The sequence below is a fragment of the Phasianus colchicus genome, chromosome 3, assembly GCF_987193195.1.
Source record: "Phasianus colchicus chromosome 3, bPhaCol1.hap1.1, whole genome shotgun sequence".
NCBI classification, from domain to species: Eukaryota; Metazoa; Chordata; class Aves; order Galliformes; family Phasianidae; genus Phasianus; species Phasianus colchicus.
This window is the reverse complement of record NC_143438.1, coordinates 12,366,538-12,389,844: the sequence shown is the minus strand read 5'-3', so window position 1 is coordinate 12,389,844 and position 23,307 is coordinate 12,366,538. Positions and strand designations below refer to the sequence as shown.

Below are 23,307 nucleotides of genomic sequence, written 5' to 3'. Positions count from 1 at the left end.
TATAGGAAACTGCTATTAAAAGCAAGATTGAAGGCCTATCTAATCATATGTCTGCTTTTGAGTGAAATCACTACCAGTGCAGCAGTGACTGTGGCAACTTTACATGCCAGGCTGGCTACCCCAAGTGTGAGAGCTCAGACAGTGGAAAGCCAACAGCAGCACAAACTCCACCCCCCATCACCATGAGGGTGGTAATCAGGGGGAATCAGGTGGGTGAAGGATTCATTGGCTCCTCCAGACTCATCAAGGGTGCAAGTAAACTGAAACTTCAAATCAGACAGCTCTTTTAGCTCATCCCCACACCACTAAAATGAGTTGTTCCCAAAAGGTGATGTTCACCTTTCTACTCCTTAAAGCCAGGGAGTGGGTTGCAAGAAAAGAAATAAATGAGGTGATGAAGCAGCTCCCAAAACACAGGTACTGAAGAAGGGCTGAAGTCCAGCACAAGAACAGGAATAATATCCACTACTCCTTATATGGGGATATTTTTCCATGTAGATTTTTGGTACATTCAACTTTTTTTCCCATACTTTGGCATACATGTACAGTTCTAATTTAATGAAGCATTATATGAGAAATTGAATTATAATAATTCACATTAGCACTCCAGCCATTTTCACCAATGATTACTCTATGGAAAACAGTCTGTTAAGGCAAAAAGGACTTTAGTCATAAGGAATGATCCCAGAAGGACTTCAAAATGACCTTCAAGAGATTGAAGTAAAATAATTATATACTTATATATTATATATATATATATATACTTATATATATATACTTATAAAATAATTCTATACTTATATATACATAAGTGTGTATATAAATATATATATATGTAGTACAGAATTATTTTACTTCTACTATATATATATAATTTATCCTATGGACTGTAGGCTCTGTGTGAATAGTCTCAAATGGACTGTAGATTAAAAAAAAAAAAAAGATGCTGAATGCTTTGTGAGTGTTTGAGTCCGAATTTTACATGACTCGAGAAACATTTATCCCAGGTATCCTCGATTCATTATCAATTAGGATTAAGTAGTCTCTATGTGCTTCACTAATCATCTTTTTAATGATTCAAAAGAAGAAACCAGGAACAAAAAAGAGATGTAAAACTAAATTTCAGGGAGTAAAGGAAATAGAATAGCTCTACATACACAAAAGATCCAGACGTTATCATTGTAGCAGGATGGTAATGGAGCAAGATTAATCTTCAGTGGATAAAAATTCTGTGTTGGATTAACATCAATGCTGGGAAATTTCCAGTGCTGGGGACTAATAATTTCTAAACAGCTTTGTATAAACAGCCCTCACTGCAGGCACAACCCTGCAAAGAGAGAATTTGAGTTTTCTCAGCCAAATTATATGGGACACAATCTAGCTGTCCCTCCCAAAACTTTCTTTATACCTTATGGCAGCTTGAAACACTCTGAAGATCCCATGTCTCGTGGGCAGCCTAGTTTGCATTGCTCAGGGTAATCTTCCTACCCTGGAAACACCCAAAACTTGCTCCAAGGACAAGGCTATGAGCAGCATGAGCAGACTAGACCTATTCCAGCAAGGGCTTGGACATGATGCCTCCAGAGGTTCCTCCAACCCAGGTACTCTATTGTTCTGCTGCACTGTTTGAAATCCACTGCTTGGGCAAGCAAAGAGCTCCTTGGAAAGGTCATTTTGCAGCAGTCTGCCAATATTTCATCATATCCATCACTTCAGACTCTCCTACTCAGTACTTTCCCAGCAGGCATCAGTGTGATTTCTGCTCAAAAAGATTCTCTGAGATCAGGTTGTGTTTGCTGTATAGTTGATGTCTGAGCCATGCCTTAGGTGTAGCTCATTCTTGACAGTACCAAAGGGTGAGATTCATTTCTCCTGTCTTCAGTCATCTTAAGGTCAAAGCCTAGACTATGGAGTGGAGTCAACAGAAGAAGACAAAAAAATCCAGCAGAGAATTTGTCCCATTTTAAGACAACAGGGCTAAACTGCCACCTGGAGGTGCCTGCTTCCTCCTCCGCTGGAGAGGCAGTGTTTCTGGACTGAGTTTCCAGGCACCTTGCATTACAGGAGATGAATGTCCACTCCTCAAGCAGACAAACATAAAAAAAAACACTGGATGTAAATGTGCCACATCTCTCTGTGACAAATGCCTGAAAGCTCAGCACTGAAACCTTTGGCATTTGATACCCATTGCTAAATAAGAGAATTCTCCTCTCCTTCAGGGCACCAAATATTGGACTTGCCACTAGAATGAGAATAGCAAGAGTCAAGCAGATCATCTCTGCGTGATGTGATTGCAACTCCCTTTATTATCTCCTTCATTGTGGACTGTTTTTGTTTTGCTTTGTTACTAGCCTCTGAGAATATATGCACTTTCTTTTCACCAAATGTGCATAAAGAGAAACATTGTGGAGCATCCAGTATTAATTGATTCCTAGAAGAGGAGCCTGAACTTTTCAGTTCCCAGCTGGACTTCTGTGAGCTATATTCCTTCTAGCAAGAAGGCAGTGGTGCTTGCAGAAGCAGACATTTGAAAGCAGGAGAGCACAATAGTACTGTATATACTGTTCTGTATATACAACTCTTTTCCTTCAGCCACCACACATGAGACTTCAGCGTTAGTATTCCCATTTCACAGAAAGGACAGTAATGGTGAAGAATGGGGAGGGGAAGACAAGAGAACCACACACCCAAGTCTAACTCCAAAATCATCACTCAAAAGTGAGTTTGCTGCAAATTCTCCCTTGGCTCAGGCTGTGTTTAACTCTACTCCCTCCATGGCTGAGAATGAAAGGGTTTTTATCTGGGCTTAGAGATTCAAAGTAAAAACCATGGACAAATGTGTGTTAAGAAAGAGCAACAGGAAAATAAACAAGTAACTTATCTCAAGTGGTCCGTGCATCATCAAAAGAAGTGTTAAATTTCTTCTTCCAATATAGAATAACTGATTAAAACAAATGCAAACAGCGCACAATGCAATAAAAAACAAATGCTCCATTTTCCACTTCTTTTCTGCTACAGCTGTTTGTTTTAAACATATAAAGATTAAGGGAACAGTCTTGAATTTAATTAAATCCCAAAAGAACTAATGATATTTATGCATATTAAATTTTTAAAGGCACTTGTGGCTGTTCAGCCAATCACTCACTGGACTGTCATAACATGCCTTCCAACCTTAATTTAAATTAGAAAGAAGAGACTCATGGAAAAAAATGTGCAGACAGTAACCTTTTCTCTGCTTATATGTTTAAGAGATAAATGCCCATCTAGCTTTAAAAGGCAACAAATCTAATAAATGTCTACATCATCATAATTCAACAGTGGAAAAAAAAAACAAACTGATGTTACAAATTTTGGAGCCGCTTCTCTAAGGAAAGTAAATGAAAACACCAAATCTATTTTAGCGAATTTATAGACAGAACAGTGATGTCTTAACACAGAAACTCCCAGATTATTCCAGATGAAATCAGGGCTTTCCCAGAATTGTGATGCATAGAGGGTAATCTTTGGAGCACAGTGGGAAGACACAGCCTTTTCCCCTTCTCTATCCAGGCCATGCCTTCCTTTAGTCCTGTACTGTCAGTAAGACAACAGGTACATTTGGATCTGCGTCTCTGGCAAAGATCTCTCAGTAAGAAGAAAAAATGCTTTATTTGCTCTTTTTGCAGTAAATCCATTGTGAACCTGAGTAAGCTTCTGGTCCAAAGCTAAAATCTGTGATTTTTTTCCCTTGTTACCAGGTTGGCTTTAAATGCAGGCTGCAAAGTGGTAAGGCCTTCTATTCTTCTGCTCTGCTTAGGTTTTTTTTTCCCTTGTGTATCCAGCATTTTGTTATCTCAGCTCATACAATCATCTTTCCCACCTCAAACAATGGACTCCTTCTCCCTTCATCTCCTGAACACTGATAGGTGTTTCCCATTCCATCTACCTCTCAGCATTGCCATATGCTATGAAACAAATAACCTTGAAAGCTCAATAAAGTATAGCTTCTTGCTAAATAAAAATCTCCAAGTATTGCTCCCTCTCTCACAAGTAATTTTGTTGACTGTCTCGAGGATTCAGACCCTGTTTAGAAAACCATTTATTTGGCTTTGTTTAAGCGTGTGTTTATGGTTTATGGCTTATCAATGAGAATAGGAAAAGACCCAGCCATTAAGTACTGACGTGCTCCTGTACGTCAGACTTTTCTACCTTACTTGCTAAGAAAACACTGTCTTTGCCTGGCACTTACCTATCAAATACTCCAGCCAGATCTGGTCTTTCTCTGGCTCATAGGGTCGGCTGAAGTCTATCTGGATTTGGAAAGGCTGTCCTCGACGCACTATCAGCTTAGGATTGTAGTACTTGTCGGTGTGGTGCTGCTGCTTGTTGATCTCGTTGGGTTCTTTGAACATATGAATATCCACAACACGCAGGTAATCTGCAGAGGCACATCAATGAACAGAAAGCAGTCACATTATCGACATCATCAGCATTAGAGGCCCTGTCCCCCCATTCTCCAGTTTTGCTTCATCAAGAAATGCAATGAAGTGTGTTGAACCTGTTTGGGGCTAGCACCTTTCTGCCTGAGCAGGGTTTGCAAAAGGCAGGCTCTAATGGTGGAAAGCTGAATGCTGCCAGGAAGAGCTGTGCTCTCTCCTTCCTTTTGCATCAGCTTTCTGCAGGTCTGGGCACAATCAGTAGGTCTTTGACAGCTGTGGCTCCATGTAAAATGCATATTCACAGGGATTTTTTGATGCTTAAGTACATACGTTAATGTTTGTAAAGCATGACTGCTACCAAGTGCTACAGAGCCTGAGAGGCTTTAATGATCTTGCTTTCAGCAGAGAGCTTGGATGCCTGTATTAAATAAGGCTTTGGTGTATTGTACATGTCTAGACTCAGCTTCTCAGAACACCTCCACTGCTATTAGTATCTTTTATGAAAACTCAATATGACATTATAGTATGTAATTACAGTATAAAGTCATAGTCAAATAGCAGTGGGTATCTGTAACATGCACAAGCAAAGTAAATGCCTCTCTCCCTTCAAATCAGGGCTATCTAAAGGGTTATAGCTGTCAGAATTTGGCTTGCTCAGCTCATGACCAGCGTGTGGTGGCACTTGAATAGCCAAAGGCACTTGCAGTTACCACCAGCTATGTGACTACCATGCTGAGAAACTGCACAGTGGAAGCCTTCGCACACAACAGCTCCATCCCTGTACACATTGAAGCTGTACCCAGCAGCTTCACAGCCAGTTCCTTCTAACAGTGAGCAATCATACAGAAGTGAACCAAATATCATTCTTTCTCCTTCATGCTTGGACAGATAATCATGAAAATTCTACCAGGAGGACCATTACTGCCACGAGGAGAGAGACAGAAGTAAAGCTTGATTTGCAGCTCTCAGCTTGCAGTTCCAGGTGCTGACAGAAACCAGCCAATTTCTGCATTTTATAGTGACAAATACGGAGCCAAACTCATGCCTGGCAGGAAGAGGAGCACACTTCCAGCAGCTGGCGGAGCTGTGTGTCCTCACATGGTGGCTCATTTGGCCTGCTGCTGAGTACACTGTGAGCACGAGTGATGCACTCAGCAAATGAGTCGGATAGTCAAGTCACTGGCAGCTAAACACAGCCCATTGCACAGAACCACAGAACATAGCTCTGCAGGCAGCTTTTTCCTGCAGGCAGGAAGCCACAGCAGGCAAGAAGGCTCTGGGAAAGGTAAAACTCCATGGCAATATTGTTGTAACTCTGTGCTCAATTCTCCAGGCTTCTGGAATAACTTGTGTAGATCCCCACTGGCCTTAGTGTTGGCTGGAGTTATAGAGATGGATCTTGTGAGAAACTTCAAATGCTTTTTGCTCAGAAATCATTTCTCAATGTGCCTCTATGAAATCGGGAGCATTTTCACTTCCCTCCTTGCAAAATTTACCCACGCTCACTCACAAGAATGCTGACAAAGGTCATAATTAAATTATGCAAGGCAGAAATTTCCTGGAGGGCTGTAAAAAGAGAGCACGGGAGAGCCTCTGCTGTTTTCTCTCCCAATCTCTCTTAGGCTGGAAACATCCCATGTAAAAGCTGCACATCACAGCTCTGTGAGAGATCTAACCATCAGTAAGTTTGGCTCAGCTTCTCTCTGCTTCCAGGGAGGCATAAAAATTCTTTTGAACATTTGTTGTGTTTTCATCTCATGCTCTGAAACAAAAGGCAAAAGACCCTGCCCTTCCTTTGCAAGTTAACCCCTTCAAGGAACTACAAAGCTCAGCCACCCTAGGGTGTCAGTTCATCTTTTGCTTCACTTTTTTCCCAGGACTTTACAAGGCTCCTGTCAAAACACAATCATACACATCTGCACACAACACATTTTGCACTCAGTGTTAAAATGAACTCCTTTGAGCTCGTCAGATGAAGATGACCTGTGACTGAGCCTGTGCTAATTACAGTAATGGTAATTAGAGAGGACCAAAGTGAGCGGGGTAACAGGATACACAAACATCTTCACCAGGGTAGGGTGAAGTAATCAAAAGGAAAGGTCCAAGTGCTGCACACATTGCTGCTTGTCTGTTTGTGAGGGATGGGTGGACATCAGGGGTCTCCTTTGAAGTCAGATCTATGTGATGGTTTGTCACAGCCTCATCCACTATTTAGTGCAGGTAGGTTTCCTGTGCAAGAGCTAGCAGACTCGTTTTCTTAAAGACTTTGTAATGTGGAAATTGAGGTGAGATGATAGGAAGAAGTTCTTTACTCAGAGGGCAGTGAGGCAGTGGCACAGCTGCCCAGAGAAGCTGTGGTACACTGTTCCTGAATGCTCAAGGCCAGGCTGGATGGGGCCCTGGGCAGCCTCAGCTGGTGGTGGCAGCCCTGCCCACAGCAAGAGGTTGGAACTGTGTGGCCTTTAAGGTCCCTTCTAACCCAAGCCATTCTACAAACCTATGATTCTACGTTAACCTTGGTTGGAAATAAATATATGAGCACAATCTTATGCTGCTTTTCAATACCAAAAATATCCAGCAATCATCAGGTTTTCTTGGAGGACAAGAAAGAAAGGATTCCGGGTTACAGACCAAGCAGTAGGAGTTTTTAAAGGAGGTGACGGTCTCTCTGCCAACAGGGGATGCACGATTCCCTGGCAGTCCCCACACTTAGCAAAGGAGGGCATGTGGGAAGCCTGCAGGCTGTGGAGCCCCAAGGCCGCGTCCTCCCACCGAGCCGTCTGCGTGCGTCAGGCCCACTTATAACTCAGTGTGGGGAGATGAGCTGGCTAGGAAGAGCCACGGGGAGGACACGACACAGGTATACAATAAGACACAGGCTTCTTGCCAAGTGAGCCTGCAGCAAGTAGCCTGCAGCAGGCAGCTGGCTGACCAGGCTGGGGAGGCAGCCGTCCCTGCGGTCTTCACCAATTTTAATGTGGCTGTGATTCAGTGCAGTTGAAGTGGGTGTCAGCAGAGAGCTCGTTCAGCACAGAGTTTACCTCATCCTAGAGTAGTAGCTAAAATAGGTCAAATGAATCACACCCTAAAAATGCCTATTTCTCTCCATTGGCTGTCAAGGGAAACGAGGGTGAGTAGCTCAGCTGTAGACACCTACACTGCACAGAACAAGGGCAGGATTCAGCTCAAGACAAAGTCCTTTAAATGTAGGCATCTAAACGTTGTGAGCCAGACATGTAATGTCTTATGGCCAGTGAGATCTGCTTGCTGCAGCCAGTGGAGCTGAGAAAGACATCCTGAAAGAGACGCTCACTGCCTGTTGGGAAGAACTCTATTCTCACCTCCTGCTGGGCTAGCTCTGTGTTGGTTAACATCTGACACAGATGAAGCCACCAACATTTAGATGTTTACAGCAAACGTCCCATCCTACCCCAGACAGTTAGAAAACACATAGTTGTACAAGCAGGGATGAAAGCATTGGCCTGCTTTTTTTCAGGGTGATGTGGAAGTGAAATATGCAAACCATTACAAAAGGCTTGGACAACCCAGAAGTATGGAAGTGTGAAGGAGAAGAGGAAGAAGGTGGTGCAAGAAGTCCATGGCAAAGATGTGTTCACCCTGCAGTACCCTGCTGCTTCTGCTCTGCCTGCAGGCTCTCACTTCAACCCCAGTGCTGCAATTGCTCTTGGTAGGCTCAGCTTCCAAACACGAGTGCCAATCTGAGTTGTGTGTGGAAAGCATTTGGCTATATTCTCTGACAGGTGATTTAAACATCCTACCCCAAAATAGTGTCCAGGGAACACATATACATCAACTGGTGTTACAGGCTTAAATCACAGCTGATGTGCACTGAGGCAGGAATGCTGCTACAGTCCCTTCCTTTTCCTCCACCTAGGTCGCCCTTGCATGTTATTGGTACAAGCACTGCAGAGCAGAACTGCATAGCAGAGCTGATCCAGCTGTACAATAAGAGTTTTGCTGTAATACTTAAATTTATTTTTTCAGCCATACCAGTCCCATAGTCAAGTTGATCCTATGGCTACACAAACTCCTGCTTTGGACAAGGGCTGTTTTCTCATCTGCAGCATCACCTTATGAGGCAGCCTTCTGCCTCAACTCATTTGACCTAACATTCCCGTTCCCATTACACTTCAGAAAACAGAGATGCTCTTGTCTACCAGCACCACATTCATTCAGGGCCTGATACTAAGCATTTTATAGAATCATAGAATGGCTTGGGTTGGAAGGGACCTCAAAGATCATTGAGCTCCAACTCCCCTGCTGCATGTAGGGCCACCAACCTCCATACCTAATACTAGACCAGGCTGCCCAGGACCCCATCCACCTCCAGGGATGGGAAATCCACAACCTCTCTGGGCAGCCTGTTCCAGCACCTCACCACTCTCTCTGTAAAGAACTTCCCCCTGACATCCAACCTAAATCTTCCCTCCCTCAACTTAAAACCATTTCCCCTTGTCCTGCTATTATCTACCCTTGTAAAGAGTTAGCTCCCCTCCTGTTTGTAGGTTCCCTTTAGGTACTGGAAGGCTGCAGTGAGGTCTCCCCACAGGCTGATAGGAATCTTCCTTCAGGAACTGATGCATTTTAGCTACAGACTGCATTCCTTCCAAGGTATCCTGCCCCCTTACATATCTCCAACTTCTGCAGGCGTACTGAATTTGAAAATATACATAGTCAGGACCTGTATTACATTACCTTTGACAATTTAAACACTAATACTTTTCCCGGAGCTACAGGGTTGTCTGAAAAAGTTAAAGCAAAATTCCTACCATCTTAACATTCCAGTTGGTTTGCTCAGGTGTTTTTTAAAGAAATGCTTTTTAAAGCAACATGTGTGTAATAAAAGGGGAGGACATGGGCAAAGCAGATGATTAAGATTACAGAAATAACAATTTCCAACAGGACTCTGAGCTTGTCACTGAATATCTCCTTGCTTGTTTTCTACTGTGTAAAATGAAGCAGTTAATGCTCGTCCACATTTATTAAGCACTCTTTCAACCCCAGATGAAGAGTTCCATACGAGTACTAAGTATTATCACATCTCACTCTTGTGAGCTGCTACATGCAGCAGGTTCTGTTGTTAATCTTAGGCAAAAAAAAAATCAAACCATCATTGTCTTGGTGTCTCATTTAGGATCCAATTCCATTTTCCTCTAAATCTTGTCTGTACTTTTCAGATTCATTCCAAAAATAGTCATTCTGATTTTCCTAGCCCCAGAATTATATTTTGTCTCTCCAACCAAAACATTAAAACACTTTCCACAGGTGAATTATTGAGTTTCTCAGTCATTTTTATGAGTGAGTTGACCATCTAGTAAAAGCATTTTGCAGCAGATTCAGTCAGTTTAAGCCTGTATAAACCAGAAGAGCCAATAAAAGGGGAGACTTCTGCTCCCTTCACCCCATGACTGAAGCCAACAGGTGAGTCAGGCTGAAGTGAAACTAAAAAATACTAAATTAAACTTTCTGTTCTACTTCTATCCAAAAGCTGGTTTTTAACCCAGATCAGTGTCTTGCCCTGCTTCACCACCAGGTGCTTCAAGGATAGGGGCTGGTCCAGAGTTAGGAAAAAGCAACCAGAGACAGGATCATTTTTATTGAGGGCAATGACAAGTTTTGATGACTTTGGTTAGGAAACTGTATCTCTATATGTGTTCTCCCACTCCAGATGTTCAGTGACACCCCTCTGCCCTAGAAGTGGAGTTTTCAACCAGCCCAGCCCTAGAACAGTCAGCCACAAATTTAAAGACTCGAGGAAGTCCTCCTAAAGTTACTCTGTGATTGTAATCAAACTGGAAAAAAAATACTCTCGACTTTAAACCACTCTCTAAGGTTAGAAGCAAAACCAGATGTATGTCTTAAACTTTACACTGTACCTTTTGGATTAAATCCTCGAGGTATCAGACCAAAAGCATCCATTTCAGGGACATCATTTTCTTCAGCATTGGAGTTGTTTGATGGGAGGGCTCTTCTCCCATTCAGGGGAGGTTGTTTCTTCTCTCTGTTGGCACTCGCTGGTTCAGACATCCTGTATTAAAGACGTTGTAATACCATGTAAGAAAGAAAAAGTGCAAGGAAGAAGCACACATGAGCCAGCGTGGCACATATAAGATGGGAGAAACCGGAAACAGTGTGGGGTGCCAGCGAGCTACACATTTTTAGATTCACATAAATAAAAACTGAGAGGCAGAAAACATCAGTCTAATGATGGAGTACAGCTCTCTAAGGATTGTAAGCCATTTTGTGTTTGTCAAAACACATGAATAAGAGAAGAAGGGGGGTGGAAGGAGGAAAGGAAAGCTTAACACAGAAGTATTTGTCTAAGAGAAGCAGGGCATTAAAAACATTTGGGAATTTCTAGTAAAAAGGTGGAAAATTACCATCTTTCCCACCCTCTAAAACAATATTATTGCACCCTAAATAACAAATTATATTCCTAGGAAGTACATTGCATACCACCTCCTTCTAATAAAAACGACAGTCTAAGTTATATTGCAATCATCTCAAATACTACAGCCCACAACATTCTGCAGATGATTACTGAAATACTGTATTTTTTGTCTCTATGCACACAAACACCCGTTATCTAAAGGACTATTTCCTGCACACAGAGAACCCACTTTTGAGAAGGACAGAGAAAGAGAGATGGAAAAAAAGAAAGAAAAAAAGGCACTTATCCACTTATTTCTCTCCCACTAGCAACCTTAAGGGAAATCTCAGATGTAGGCTGATCAGAGACTTCTCTTTGAGCTAGTCAAAACTGCTTTCACATCTATTTCAGTGAAAGCACGTAGTAACGAAAGAGCCACACCATCCATCTAAGAAAATATTCATGGCTGAGAACACAGCTTCTTCCCAAAGCTCCTGAAAACATCAATTCAAAATACAGCAATTATTTTATAGTAGTAAGCTCTTAAAGGAAGTTTTCTAGTTAGCAAAGGTACCTTCTTTTCAGACAGTCTTTTTTTTTTTTAATTTTGTCTTCTCACTTGCAGATTTTCTGATGTGTAATAGAAGCCTGGAAAAAGTTGAGGGCTTTTAAGTAACTTCTGTATATCCTCCTCCCTCCTGTTGCAATAGGACAGTGCTGAAAGGGTTGCCAAGCCCTCCCCACACCATATCCAAGGATCTGCCACCACTGCTGGCACGTCTTTGCTTCCCCTCCCTCTCCCTGCCTACCTTCCCCCACCTCTCATCGGGAACCACTTATCAGGAGTATTTCAGAGTTCTTGGGCTAAGGAAACAACGTAAGCATTGAAGTTTTAGTCCTTAGTGATACAGAATAGAGCTTCTCATGGCACCAGAGCATAGAGAGTGGAAGACTGGAAGAGATTCTCTGAGTGACACAGACTAAGTTGTCAGTCTTAATAGTGTCTCTATTTCAGGATGCCTGCACTGCAACTTGAGGTGCTGATTTTCAGAGTACCCCAAGGTAGAAAACAGCAATGGTTTCTCTGCACGGTGCCTCACAGAAGTCCTTCTTAGGACTGTGGGGCACATGAGCATGGAAAGCTCATTGCTAGCTCAACAAACAAGATCTTTTCCATGAGAAACTGTGCAATTCAGGAGAGTTAAGGTGTTTTGCTCCAATCAGTTCTGTCTAGGGCAACTGACCTTCTGCTCTTACCCATGATAATTTGTGTATCATTAACAACCTGTGTCAGGAGCAGTACCTGACGAAAGCATTTTAGCTACAGACCAACTTTGTTCAGTTTCACTAAGCTCTAATATAACTGGGGACTGCCAGGATTGCTTGCTGAGGTTCAGCACCAGACTGCAGAGGTTTTGGAGCCAGCTTCACTATCTGCACACGAGCATTATGCTATGCTACCTCAGAGTCAAGGGGCCCAAAACTCTCCTTCATCTCCTGCAATAGACTGCTAGGCACATAGCACAGAAAGCCATCTGGCCAGGGCACTGCACTTCTTCTGTTGTGCTCTCCCAACTGTGCCGGCACCCCATCAGGAGAGATCTGGTCTTGCTGTTGTCCTGAACTGCAGTTTGCATGGGCTCACTTCTCTGCAGATGGTCCTTATGGTAACCATCTGTTGGGCAAGCAATGCCCCTGACACCCAGGAACACAATGAGCCTTCTGGGGGAGGAGGCTGGCTGCCAATTCTCCTTTTTTCCACTCTGATTTCTGGATGGTGTGTTTGTGCCTCTTCTTCTACTTCCAGCCAGAACTTCAGTTCCCAAAACTGCAGCTGCTGCGATGACGTTATAGAAACTGAAGTAAATATTGCCTCGGTGCCATGCCTGCTGGAGGCCTGCAACACAACTAAGAAACTCCATCTCCCGAGGCAGTTATGTGCTTCCCCAAGTGGCTGCAGTGCTGTCAGAGCCAGGAGGAAAACTTTCAGTCAGAGTGAGAACGGCAGTGAGTGGATGCAGCCAAATGATCCCAGCCCAGCCCTCATGCTTCAGAAGCCAGCAGTTGTAGATGTCCCTCCTTGTGCCCCTTCAGGTCTCTTCGGAGCATTTGGCAGAAGCTGACGATCACTGAGAAAGCACAGAGACAAAAATTTTTGGCAGCAGCTTTGCATCCAGGGAGAATAACGTTTCATAGGCTGTAATTTATTTATTTTGTGGGGAGTGATGTAAATTCATGCTTATGACAGCTCCAGATGCCAGGTATTTTCTCATTACCTTAATTTTTAGCATTTGCCCTTCCTTGCCTATTAGACTGCACTGGTCTTAATTTAGCATCTATGGTTTGAAACTAATGACGTCAGAGCTGATTCAGGAGGGGGCACAGAGAACATGAAGGCCTGTTTTTCCTGTAGGGCCTTATATTTAATGAATGGTGCTCTGGAATGACCGGTGAAAGAGCAATCTTTCTTCATGAAGCAACTCCTGCACTGCTAAAGGGCTGAATCCATGCTTGCTACTCAGAGACAGCCGTCAAATGCTTGTGGCTTTTGCCAAAGACCTTTGCAGTTATAGATGCTCTTCCCATTGATCGCAATGGACTTTGAATGATGAACAGTCCTTCCTTATGATCACCACAGAAAAGCTCTTAAATGTTTGGAAAGTTTGCACTGCGAAGGGTTATCCCAAATTCAGTTTCCTGTTATCATGAGAGTCAGCATTACTCCATCTTTCCATGCCAGACACAAGTTTAGGGGGAAAACCCCACAAAACATAAGAGTCGGTAAAGCTTTACAGACAGAGAGGAGAGCATGTGAAGATCTGTCATAAGCAAACTCCCCAGGCCAGGTGCTCATGTAAATGGTTTGCTGTGCTGCGTGCCAGTGGCTGGATGGCAGGGATATTTTGCCTACCACTATTTTAGCTACACTGAGAACTCCTTGGTAGCAGCTGAGCATTGTAATGCTTTGCAAAACAGTGAATTCCTTTCTTACTTTTCTTCTTCTTTTGTTTTTTTTCTTATTTTTCTTTTTTTTTTTTCTCCCTCAAATATTACCTTTGGGCCCATTTGCAGTCTAGATGTGAATTCAGATGCACTGAGACACTGTATTACATATACATGCATAACCATCCCTGGAAGGAAGTAATTCTTATTCCCATAAACCAGACACTTTGAACTCCAATCTTCTACATATAATACACCTTTACCTCTCTCTTATCTTCTTGGAGTTTCACTTGGGAACTTCCACTCTTTCTTAGATGACCAAGTCTGTCTTCCTCTTCCTTCCACATCAGTACTTGTCTTCCAGAAACCGGTATCTCTCTCCCTATAATGCCTTGCCTTACCAAGGTTGGAGGCAGAGTAGAGCAGATTCTAGCAGAAAATATGAACAAAAATGTTATTTTTAAACAGAAGCAAATATCAGAACTGTTCATTTGGTGGTTTTGTTTGCATATTTTGCTTTTGATTTTTTAAAAACCAAAACCAGCTAATTTATCTCTATGTGTTTAGCAGCTCTGGCTACCACTCACAGAGGAGTATATTTTGAACTAATGCTGAACATTCAGAAGGCCCAGCTCTGAAATACAGCATGTGTACAAGACAGTATGTGTGAAAGAGGGGCAGAGGCAGAGAGAGACAAAATGGCAGATCTTCAGATGGTGGAACATTTGGAGCAGGGGATATAAGGCCAGTTTTCAAAAGATATTGTTGCAAATGTTTCTGTTGTAGGGAAAAAAAAAAACCCAAAAACATATATATGTGGTTATATATATACATATATATGGTTGTTTTATATATACATATATTCATACACACATTCTGCTAAGAAAATGTGGCTTAAGAAATTTAACTCTTCTCTGAAAAATACTGTTCCAAACCACAAGTTTAAATTCAATCTGTAGATCCATATAAGCATCTACGTCTGAGCTGGCCATCTTAGGCTTTCTTTATCCTCCACAGAGTTGCAGTCTAGGCAGTGATTCATCTCCTCCTACAGCACACATGTAAATAGGTCAGATGAATCATGGCCTAAAAGTGCCTGTTTCTTGTATTGACTGCAAAGGGAGCCTGAGGTGATGCATCCCACCGTATGCATCTATACAGCCAACATCTACAATGAGGTGAGAAGAAATGCAGCATAGAAATGGAAAAATAAAAGAATTTTATCTAGGTTTTGAAGCATAACTTTCAAGTGCTACATTATCCTTTATAGATGCCACTCAAAATCATTAACAGTGATACATAGTATACAGTTCAATACACTTTTTTTTCCTCTCTCAGATTACGTGGCTGCCACTGCCAATTATGTAAAATACATTTCCAACAATAAGTATCAGATTACACTAAAGCACATGCCAGCTCATGAGTTAAAGGTTGGAAAAAAGGTTTATCTTTTTGTACTCATCTGTGAAGGTATCTCTCTTCCTGAGACATAAACATAACTGTACATGTAGTAACTACAACAAAAAAAGAATCACGTTGGCTGTTATGAGCATACAATCCAGGTTCCCACTCCTATTCCTACTGACATCTGAATTCAAAGCATTTCACTGTTTTTGTACCAGAGTTGCCTTAATTATCTCACAGAAAGATAGTCAAACTAGGCCAAACAGGTATTTCATAAGAGATGATCTTCATGGGCTCCAGCTTTGTTTAATGGCTTATGTTTCGCTAGAGCTGAGGCCCTAAATAATAAAGAAACATCTCTTAAAAATGGGGGTGGACTACTTCCTTGCTTTGGCCAGCTGACAGTGAAGATGATAAAGGCACAAAGCTTGCACCCCTTAGATCAATATTTCAGTCCCAAGTAAAAGGACAGGTTATCAAAGCTAAGCCATGAACTTTTGGAGGGAAAGCTACTTCATGGAAAGTGTTTCTCTGAAAAAAATTCACCATACGTATCATATGTATACGGCAAAGAGAAAGACTCTTCTAAAGCAAATCCCTCTGTATTACATCGTCTTATCAATGCCATTTACCTAAAGTGAAGCTCTTGACCTAAGGGCCAACTCTACTTGATCTGTCAGGCAACAAGACTGAGAAAAGAGATAGGAATTTGAAGAGTTGGACCAGAATTTCTCTCTTCTTTTTCTCTCAAGCCTCTGAACATCAAGGCAGGGACTGGGACAGTAAGTTCCTCCCACTACACTTAAAGACTGGATTTGAGATCACCTGATGAACCTGAAAATAAGTCTCTGTGGCCTGATCAAATGCATCAGAGGTAACTGGATGATGTAGCCAAAAGCCATTCTTCATCATATTTGACATCATGGCAATTAGGTGAAATCCCCAGTGATGGGAGAATAGGAAATATCACTTCAGTTTTTTAAAAAGAAACTACAGAACAGTCAGCCTCACCTCTGTGCTCAGGAAAATCATGAAACAGTTCTTCGTGGAAGCTGTGTTGAGGTACATGGAAGACAGGAAGGTGATTCAAGACTATCAATATACCTTTACCAAGGGCAAACTATGCCTGGCAATTAGGTGGCCTCCTATCATGGTTACATCAGTAGACAAGGGAAGAGCAACCAATGCCATCTATGTGGACTTCTATAAAGCCTTTGACATAATCCCACACAAGAGTCTTTTCTCTAAATTGGAAAGAAATTAATTTGATGGATTGACTATTTAGTGGATAAGAAACTTGCTGGATGGCCACATCCAGAGAGTTGCAGTCAATGACACAGTGTCCAGGTGGAGATCAGAGATGAATACTATCTCTCAGGGATCTGTATGGGGGCCAGTACTGTTCAGTATATTTATTAACACCTTGGGATTGGCTGCATTATCAGCAAGCTTGCAGAGGACACCAAGCTGAGTGGTGCAACTGATATAGAAGGAAGAAATGCCACCCAGAAGGATCTAGAGAGGTTGAAAGGTGGGCCCACATCAATCTCATAAAGTTCAACAAGTCCAAATGCAAAGTGCTGCAGTTGGGTTAGGGCAGTTTCCAGTAAAAGTACCACCTGAAAGCATTAATGGATAGAGATCAGCCCTATGGAGAAGGACTTGGTGTTTTGGTAGATGAAATACTTGACATGAATCAGTACTGCATGCTTGCAGCCCAAAAGGCCAACTGTATCCCAGGCTGCCAGCAGGGGTGGCCAGCAGGGAGAGGGAGGTGATCGTCTCCCTCCACTCTGCCCTTGTGAAATCTCACCTGCAGTACTGCATCAGGTCTGGGGCCCCCAGCAGGAAGGACAGGAATCTGTTGGAGTAGGTCCAGACACGGGCCACAAAAAACGATCAGAGGGCTGGAACATTTTTCCTGAGAAGACGGGCTGAGGGAGCTGGGCTTGTCCAGCCTGGAGAAGAGAAGGCTCCGGGGAGACATCATTGCAGTCTCTCAATACTTAAAGATGGCTGAAAAGAAAGATGAAGAGAGACTTTTTACAAGGGCCTGTTGTGATAGGACAAGAGGTAATGATTTTAAACTGGAAGAGAGTAGATTTAGAATAGAGATAAGAAAGACAATTTTTTACTATGAGGCTGGTGTGACACTGGAACATGTAGCCCAAAGAAGCTGTGACTGTCCCACCCCTTGAAGTGTTTGAGGTCAGGGTAGTCACAGGGCTTTGGGCAACTTGATCCAGTGAAAGGTGTCCCTGTCCATGGCAGGGCAGGGATGGTAGACTAAATGATCTTTAAAACTAAACCATTCTGTGATTCTATGATCCTTTCTACACACTTCCAGACCTGTTTGAATTTTTTCCAGCATGTCAGTCTTCCTACACCAAATGCTGATTTCACAACATTGAAACTTTATGCAAGAAAATCATTATTGAAAAAAAAAATAGTTTGTGAGAAATTACCATAACATAATTAGAGTTGATTTGGTTATTTTAACTTGTATGTTTACAGCCAGGGTGAAGTCTCCCAGGTATTAGATATTAGGATGTCTACAGCAGGACTGGGGAGCAGAAGGAAGAGAACTTCAAAGTCCCCGTTAAAACAAGGTTGAGCTCAGTAACTGCAACTCAGTCTGTCCCTTACACTCGTCTCCAGAGGGGATAACTTGTCACATACAGTCCCAGATGTAAATGGAGGTCATCTGTTTGTGCTGTGCCCATATTATCATGTCTTCTGGGCAGCGTGAAGTCACCTTGGATGCAATCAGGCCAGAACAGATAAACCAAGAGTAGACCAAAACAAGTTACAATACAAACACATAAAATCTGTGCTCTGTGTCCCTGAGGGACTTGTACCCGACACCTGGTGCAAAACACTTGAGATGTCCCTACAGAGAGCTGGTGAGTCTGAAGAGATCTTCAATGGCTATCCTTGGGTTAGTGCTAGACTGTGTTAAAAGAAAACTGCACATCAGTTGAGAAACTAGCTCAGATCAGAGCTCTTCCTGCATCCAGGAGATGGGTTATTTACAACCCATGCAGCCCCAGCATGCTTAGTTGACAGTTGGTTCTCATTAATTTTGTACCATATGTGAACATGCAATATTTCAATGTTAATCTCACAGAGCATTTCAGTGTTACTGAAACACAATGTTTCAAGTATGCTCAATTACAAGATGTTTAGAATTAAAGATTTCTTCAATCTCATTTCAGGGTAAAACTTCCTGTTCCAGTTCAGAACAAAAATAAATTTTAAAATGTCCAAAGTCTTGTAGAACAGCTTCTCCTGTTAATACAAACACAGATGTAGCACGTAGATTCATAACAACAAAAACCTGAAGCACGTTCAAGTATATAATTCCATCTTTAGGCATGTACCTAAATCCTGTGATGTGCTCAGCTCAACAAAATCAACATTATACAATAACTGTGTGTACAAAAACTCTTAAGCTGCCTGTTGCTGTTGCATTTCCACCACTTTAGCAATTCTCTAGCGGAACAGTTTCTCGATTCATTTCAAATATGTTTGCCAAATAGGGTTGTTGATCCATCTTTCAGTCCCAAGACTGACCAGATCTTTGTGCAAATGAGCCAAATAACTGCTTAAATAAGGAAGTGTACGATGTTTTGAGAAGTAAGTTCAAATGTAGATTGTAAAACATCACAACTGGTTGGTTTGTTAATGGCAGATGTTCTGGGGGGAGAAAGGAAATTGAAAGAATGAATCATTATTCAGATGAATTTCAAAAGCAATTTAAAAGTCATTTCATAATCACAGATGTGTGCCAAATATACCCATCCAGCACAAGCTGTAGGCTTTGATTTTTGTGAAGTCTGCAGGTTTTTTCCTTTGCTATTCCCACTGTAACCTTTTGCAGTGTGGTTTGAAAAAGGAGAACGTAAAAAAAAATTAATGCCTTCCAAACTCTCCACATACCTGTCTCTAAAGTATTGTGCTGCATCCACAAAAATACTGTCAACATACACAGTGGAATACAAATAACTTTTTTCTTTGTGCTCAGAGCAAGCTTGTGGTTGGAGTAAAGATAAAAGAGTTGCTGAGAGGCACTGCATCATGAAGGAATCTCCAGCACACACAGCAAGGTCCCTCGCAGCTCAGCTGATCTTGTAACACTGTTATAAGGAGTAGGTCTGCACAGTAATTCTCTCACTTATCCAGAAGCTGTGTACATTCTGTCAAAGTAGTGCAAAACTCAAGATAATAACCACAGCCAATAGGCACACTCTTCATTTTTGCCTTGATCCTCCTCTCCTATGATTCCACTGTTGGCTATGAGACCCAACCATATCAACCTCTTCTACATTTTAGGCTGTGACCCTGCAAGAATGCGTGCTAGGATGAAGCCCTGGAAACAAATTGTGTTCTCCTTGATTTTCTTCCTACAGCCACAGAGCTTCCTCTGGCCCATCTCTCTCCCATATATAATCTTCACAAAATTTTAAAGCTATCAAATCTAATCAATCATTCTTTTTCTTTCAAGTCACTTTCTTCAACAGACTTACATTGCTTTGATTTCCTTTCAGAACATTAGTAGTTGTGGCAGGAGTGTTTACTCCTTTACTAATAGATTGGAAACTCGTCCAGAAAACAGCAATGCCAACAAAATATAAAACTGATAGATCAATTCCAATTAAGCAATCATTTTCTCAGAAAGGCTTCTAGAATTCTTAATCTTCAGACCTATCACAAGTTCAGTTCAAGTCATACAAAGAGGAGCTCACTGTATGTGGCTCAGATGTCTTGACCCATGTGCTCTGCTTTCCTTGCGTTTTGAAACTCTGCAGTCCCTGGGACTCATTTGGATAATCCCTTTGAGATGTGTTTGAAAATCATGCACAAGCAGCATGTTAGGAAACGATGAGAAAAAATGGGAGAAATGTTAGGATGAAGCAGGGACGAAATAAAAATTTTCAATTAAGTGCACAAACATGCTTCAGAGGCATTCACCACCATACAGAGATGGAAATGGGTTCATTCAAAGTCCTATTCCTTAATAAATTCAATGTCACCATCTTGCAGTCTGATTTCCCACTTCCTGTTTGTAATCAGAGAACGAAAGTATAATGTGAAACCATAAAGAGTAGTTACTAGTTAAGGATGATGAGTCACAAGTAACCTGGATAAATACCTTCTGAGCTACCTACAAGCTGAATTTGTTAGCAATATTGAACAATAAATTTCAATAAAGAACATGCATTTGTAAAAAACAAAGTTAATTTTTGTACCTCTGAAAGAAAAAGCTGGGCCAAGTTTTGAGCTGCTCGTATAGCTTTTCTTGTTCATAGAGCCAATAGCTTACTAAAACTTCTGTACCTGCTGACAGTGAGTGTTCAAACATTGAATCTGTGGCTCTCTGACACCACTGTTGCCAAGATTTTCTGTTGCATATGATGGCAAATATGATTTTTTGTTACTTGAAATACCAACAATACCTCTTCAAGAAATGTGGCCCAAAATATGTGATTTGTGAGTATAAAAAGTAGCAAATACTTTGAATATCTACAGATGTCATTGTTGCAAGCCTTATCTGATGAATACCACTTCCAGGTTTGTGGACTTTTTTCCTCAGAAAAGCACAGTCTTTCTTGAAGATGACTGAAATCTGTGTGGATAGCTTCAGGAATAATGCAAATTACAAACTAAGATCACTGTTGCTTTGCTGTCTTTTAGAATGAATGCTCATAAGAACTCTTCATCTTCTTCACAGCTCTGAAGGCAGAAAACATTGCACTTTTTCAAGACTCTAGTCATGCCAAAAAAAGAAGTGCAATCTCACTGTAATAATGTTGTCTTAATTATGTACAATACTTAGCACTAGTTTTACACCAGATGACTCATAGTAGGAGCCTGTACTTTGCTGTTTAACTAAATCCCACAGAACTTAGAACTCCCTGCTGCAAATGCTTACCAGCTTGTGCTCAGATCTTCTCTTAGACAAGATCCTTCAGAGAAGACTGGTTTGAAAGGCGGTGCAAGAGGACAAGCAGACACTGTAGTTGGAAATAAGGGCCTGAATTCAGTAAGAATATGCCAGGAATGAGCCAGGAATATGCTCCTGAAAGCCAGCCGTATCCTGGGTTGCATCAAAAGAAGTGCAGCCAGCAGGACAAGGGAGGTGATCTTGACCTGGTGAGATCTCTCCTGGAGTACCAGGTCAAGATGCGGAGTCTTCAGTACAGGAGTGGCATGGACAGAGGAGACATCCAGCCTCTCCAAAGGAGGGCCAAAAAAACGACACAAAGGATAGTCCAACTCCCTTGTGAGGACTGAGAGAGCTGAGGTTGTTGAGCCTAGACAATAGAAGGCTCCAAGGAGACCTGATAGCAGCCTTTCAGTATCTAAAGGGGTACTATAAGAAAGAAAGAGTCAGACTCTTTAACATGGTTTGTTGTGATAGGACAAGGGGAAATGGTTTCAAGTTAAAAGAGGGGAGATTTAGATAGATTATAAGGAAGAAGTTTTTTTACAATAAGGGTGGTGAAGTACTGGAACAGATTGTCCAGAGAGATGGTGGATGCCCAATTCTTGGAGACATTTCATGGTCAGGCTGGATGGGGCTCTGAGCAACCCGATGTAGCTGTAGGTGACCCTGTTCACTGCAGGAGAGTTGGACTATATGGCCTTTAAGAGTCCATTTCAGCTAAACAATTCTATGACCCTATAATTCTACAAAATGTCTTGAAAGCTGATCAGGTGTTTGTGCTTCTGAAGTCATGATCAATTCTATTAATTTGGATCCTAGAAATAATAGAGCTGGGTTTTTAAAGGCAGTTTATCTCACGAATAGGAACGTGAACATTTTTTGTAATCTTATGCTGCTTACTGTAACAACCGAGACAACATCAAACACTGATAGTAATTCAAGGAATCCCCACTTATTTGTCTTACCATATCTAATATTGTCCTAATAAAAATAATTCTATAAAAGAAGACACCTTTTATTCTGTAGGATATTTTCATTCTGAGCTCTTTAACGTCACAGCATAGTCTTCTGGGCACCTTTATTTAGATTTCTCCACTATTCTATGTATTTCACTGCTTCTTGAGCTCAGTGAAATCACTGGAAAGCACCGGATCTTCCCCAATTTCCCTCCATATGTTCAATGCTTAGAGAAAACTGTCCATTCTCAAACAATTTGTTACCTTAATGATTCAGCTCTCGTATCTACAGCACATGAATAGTCTTGCTTTCAAGTCTTTATAAGTAGTGCTGGAAGCTCCAAAGGAAAAGCATTGTTGGATAGATCTTTTTAAGAGATGTTCAAGAGCAGATGGACTTGCAGCAGAGAATATTGCAGTCTTCATTCACCGTCAGCAGGAAAGACAGTCTTCAGACTCAGCTTCCTTCATTCTCTGTCTGGAAGACCACATAGGAAATTTATAGACACTGAAAAATGTTCCCATCTGCCTCTTTCCTCTCCATCCCTCAACAAGTATACAGAGTGCATATTTACCTGGCTATCACAGATCACTGAGAGGCAGTTGTTGAAGTCTCTGTCTATGCAAATGATAAATATTCTATTCATTACGCATTCTTTTAATGAATGATCTACACTGGCACCCTCCAAGAGACTCTTGTTTAATTGAAAGAAGTAAAATACTTCATAATGAAATAGCAGCTGGTTATGATACTTACTAGTATCAATTGACAGTCTAGTGACATACACTTCACCAGGAAGCTTTCACTCCTATACATTATTTAAACTGAAGTTGAGTTTTGCAAACTTACTGCCTCTAGACTAAAGTTTACTGTGTTTGGCTAACACAGATCTTTTAGGTATCAGCCAGTGCTATGTCTGTCATATCAAAAGCTTTGCCCAGAACAAACCATGAGTAGTGATTTGCACACCACAGCACTGTGCATCTAAGTGAAAGAACAAACAAGTCATTCTGATCATGAAATCATTTCATTTCCATTTTAGCCAGGAATGCACTAAATAATGCATCATTCCTCAGCTACTCAAAAGGTCACCTTTTGGTCTACGAGCAGCTGCAGCAGCTGTGTTCTCCCACGACCCTGCTGCGAGCACAGAACAAAGCATGAGAGTTGAGGACAAGCTTGGGGATGCATCCTAGTAGCTCTAGTTGAGAATCATTGCCAAATTGTCTGTCAACCACAAACAGCCA

At 41.7% G+C, this 23,307-nt stretch overlaps 1 protein-coding gene across 7 annotated transcripts in view; it reads right to left on the bottom strand.

The window, feature by feature from the left end:
• The window catches only part of F13A1 (coagulation factor XIII A chain), a 203,030-nt gene that overhangs the window by 47,111 nt on the left and 132,612 nt on the right, over positions 1-23,307 (bottom strand). For 6 of the 7 annotated variants that reach the window (XM_090136976.1, XM_090136977.1, XM_090136978.1 and 3 more), the window contains 5 exons: positions 22,324-22,537; positions 16,970-17,172; positions 14,016-14,181; positions 10,316-10,467; positions 4,229-4,417 (listed from right to left, as the gene is read on the bottom strand). In XM_090136976.1, coding sequence (XP_089993102.1) covers positions 4,229-4,417; positions 10,316-10,466 — 340 coding nt within the window. In that variant the 5' untranslated portion in view covers position 10,467; positions 14,016-14,181; positions 16,970-17,172; positions 22,324-22,537. Of the gene's footprint in view, positions 1-4,228; positions 4,418-10,315; positions 10,468-11,383; positions 12,939-14,015; positions 14,182-16,969; positions 17,173-22,323; positions 22,538-23,307 lie in introns of all 7 variants that reach the window. The other variant, XM_090136981.1, reaches the window with a different exon arrangement.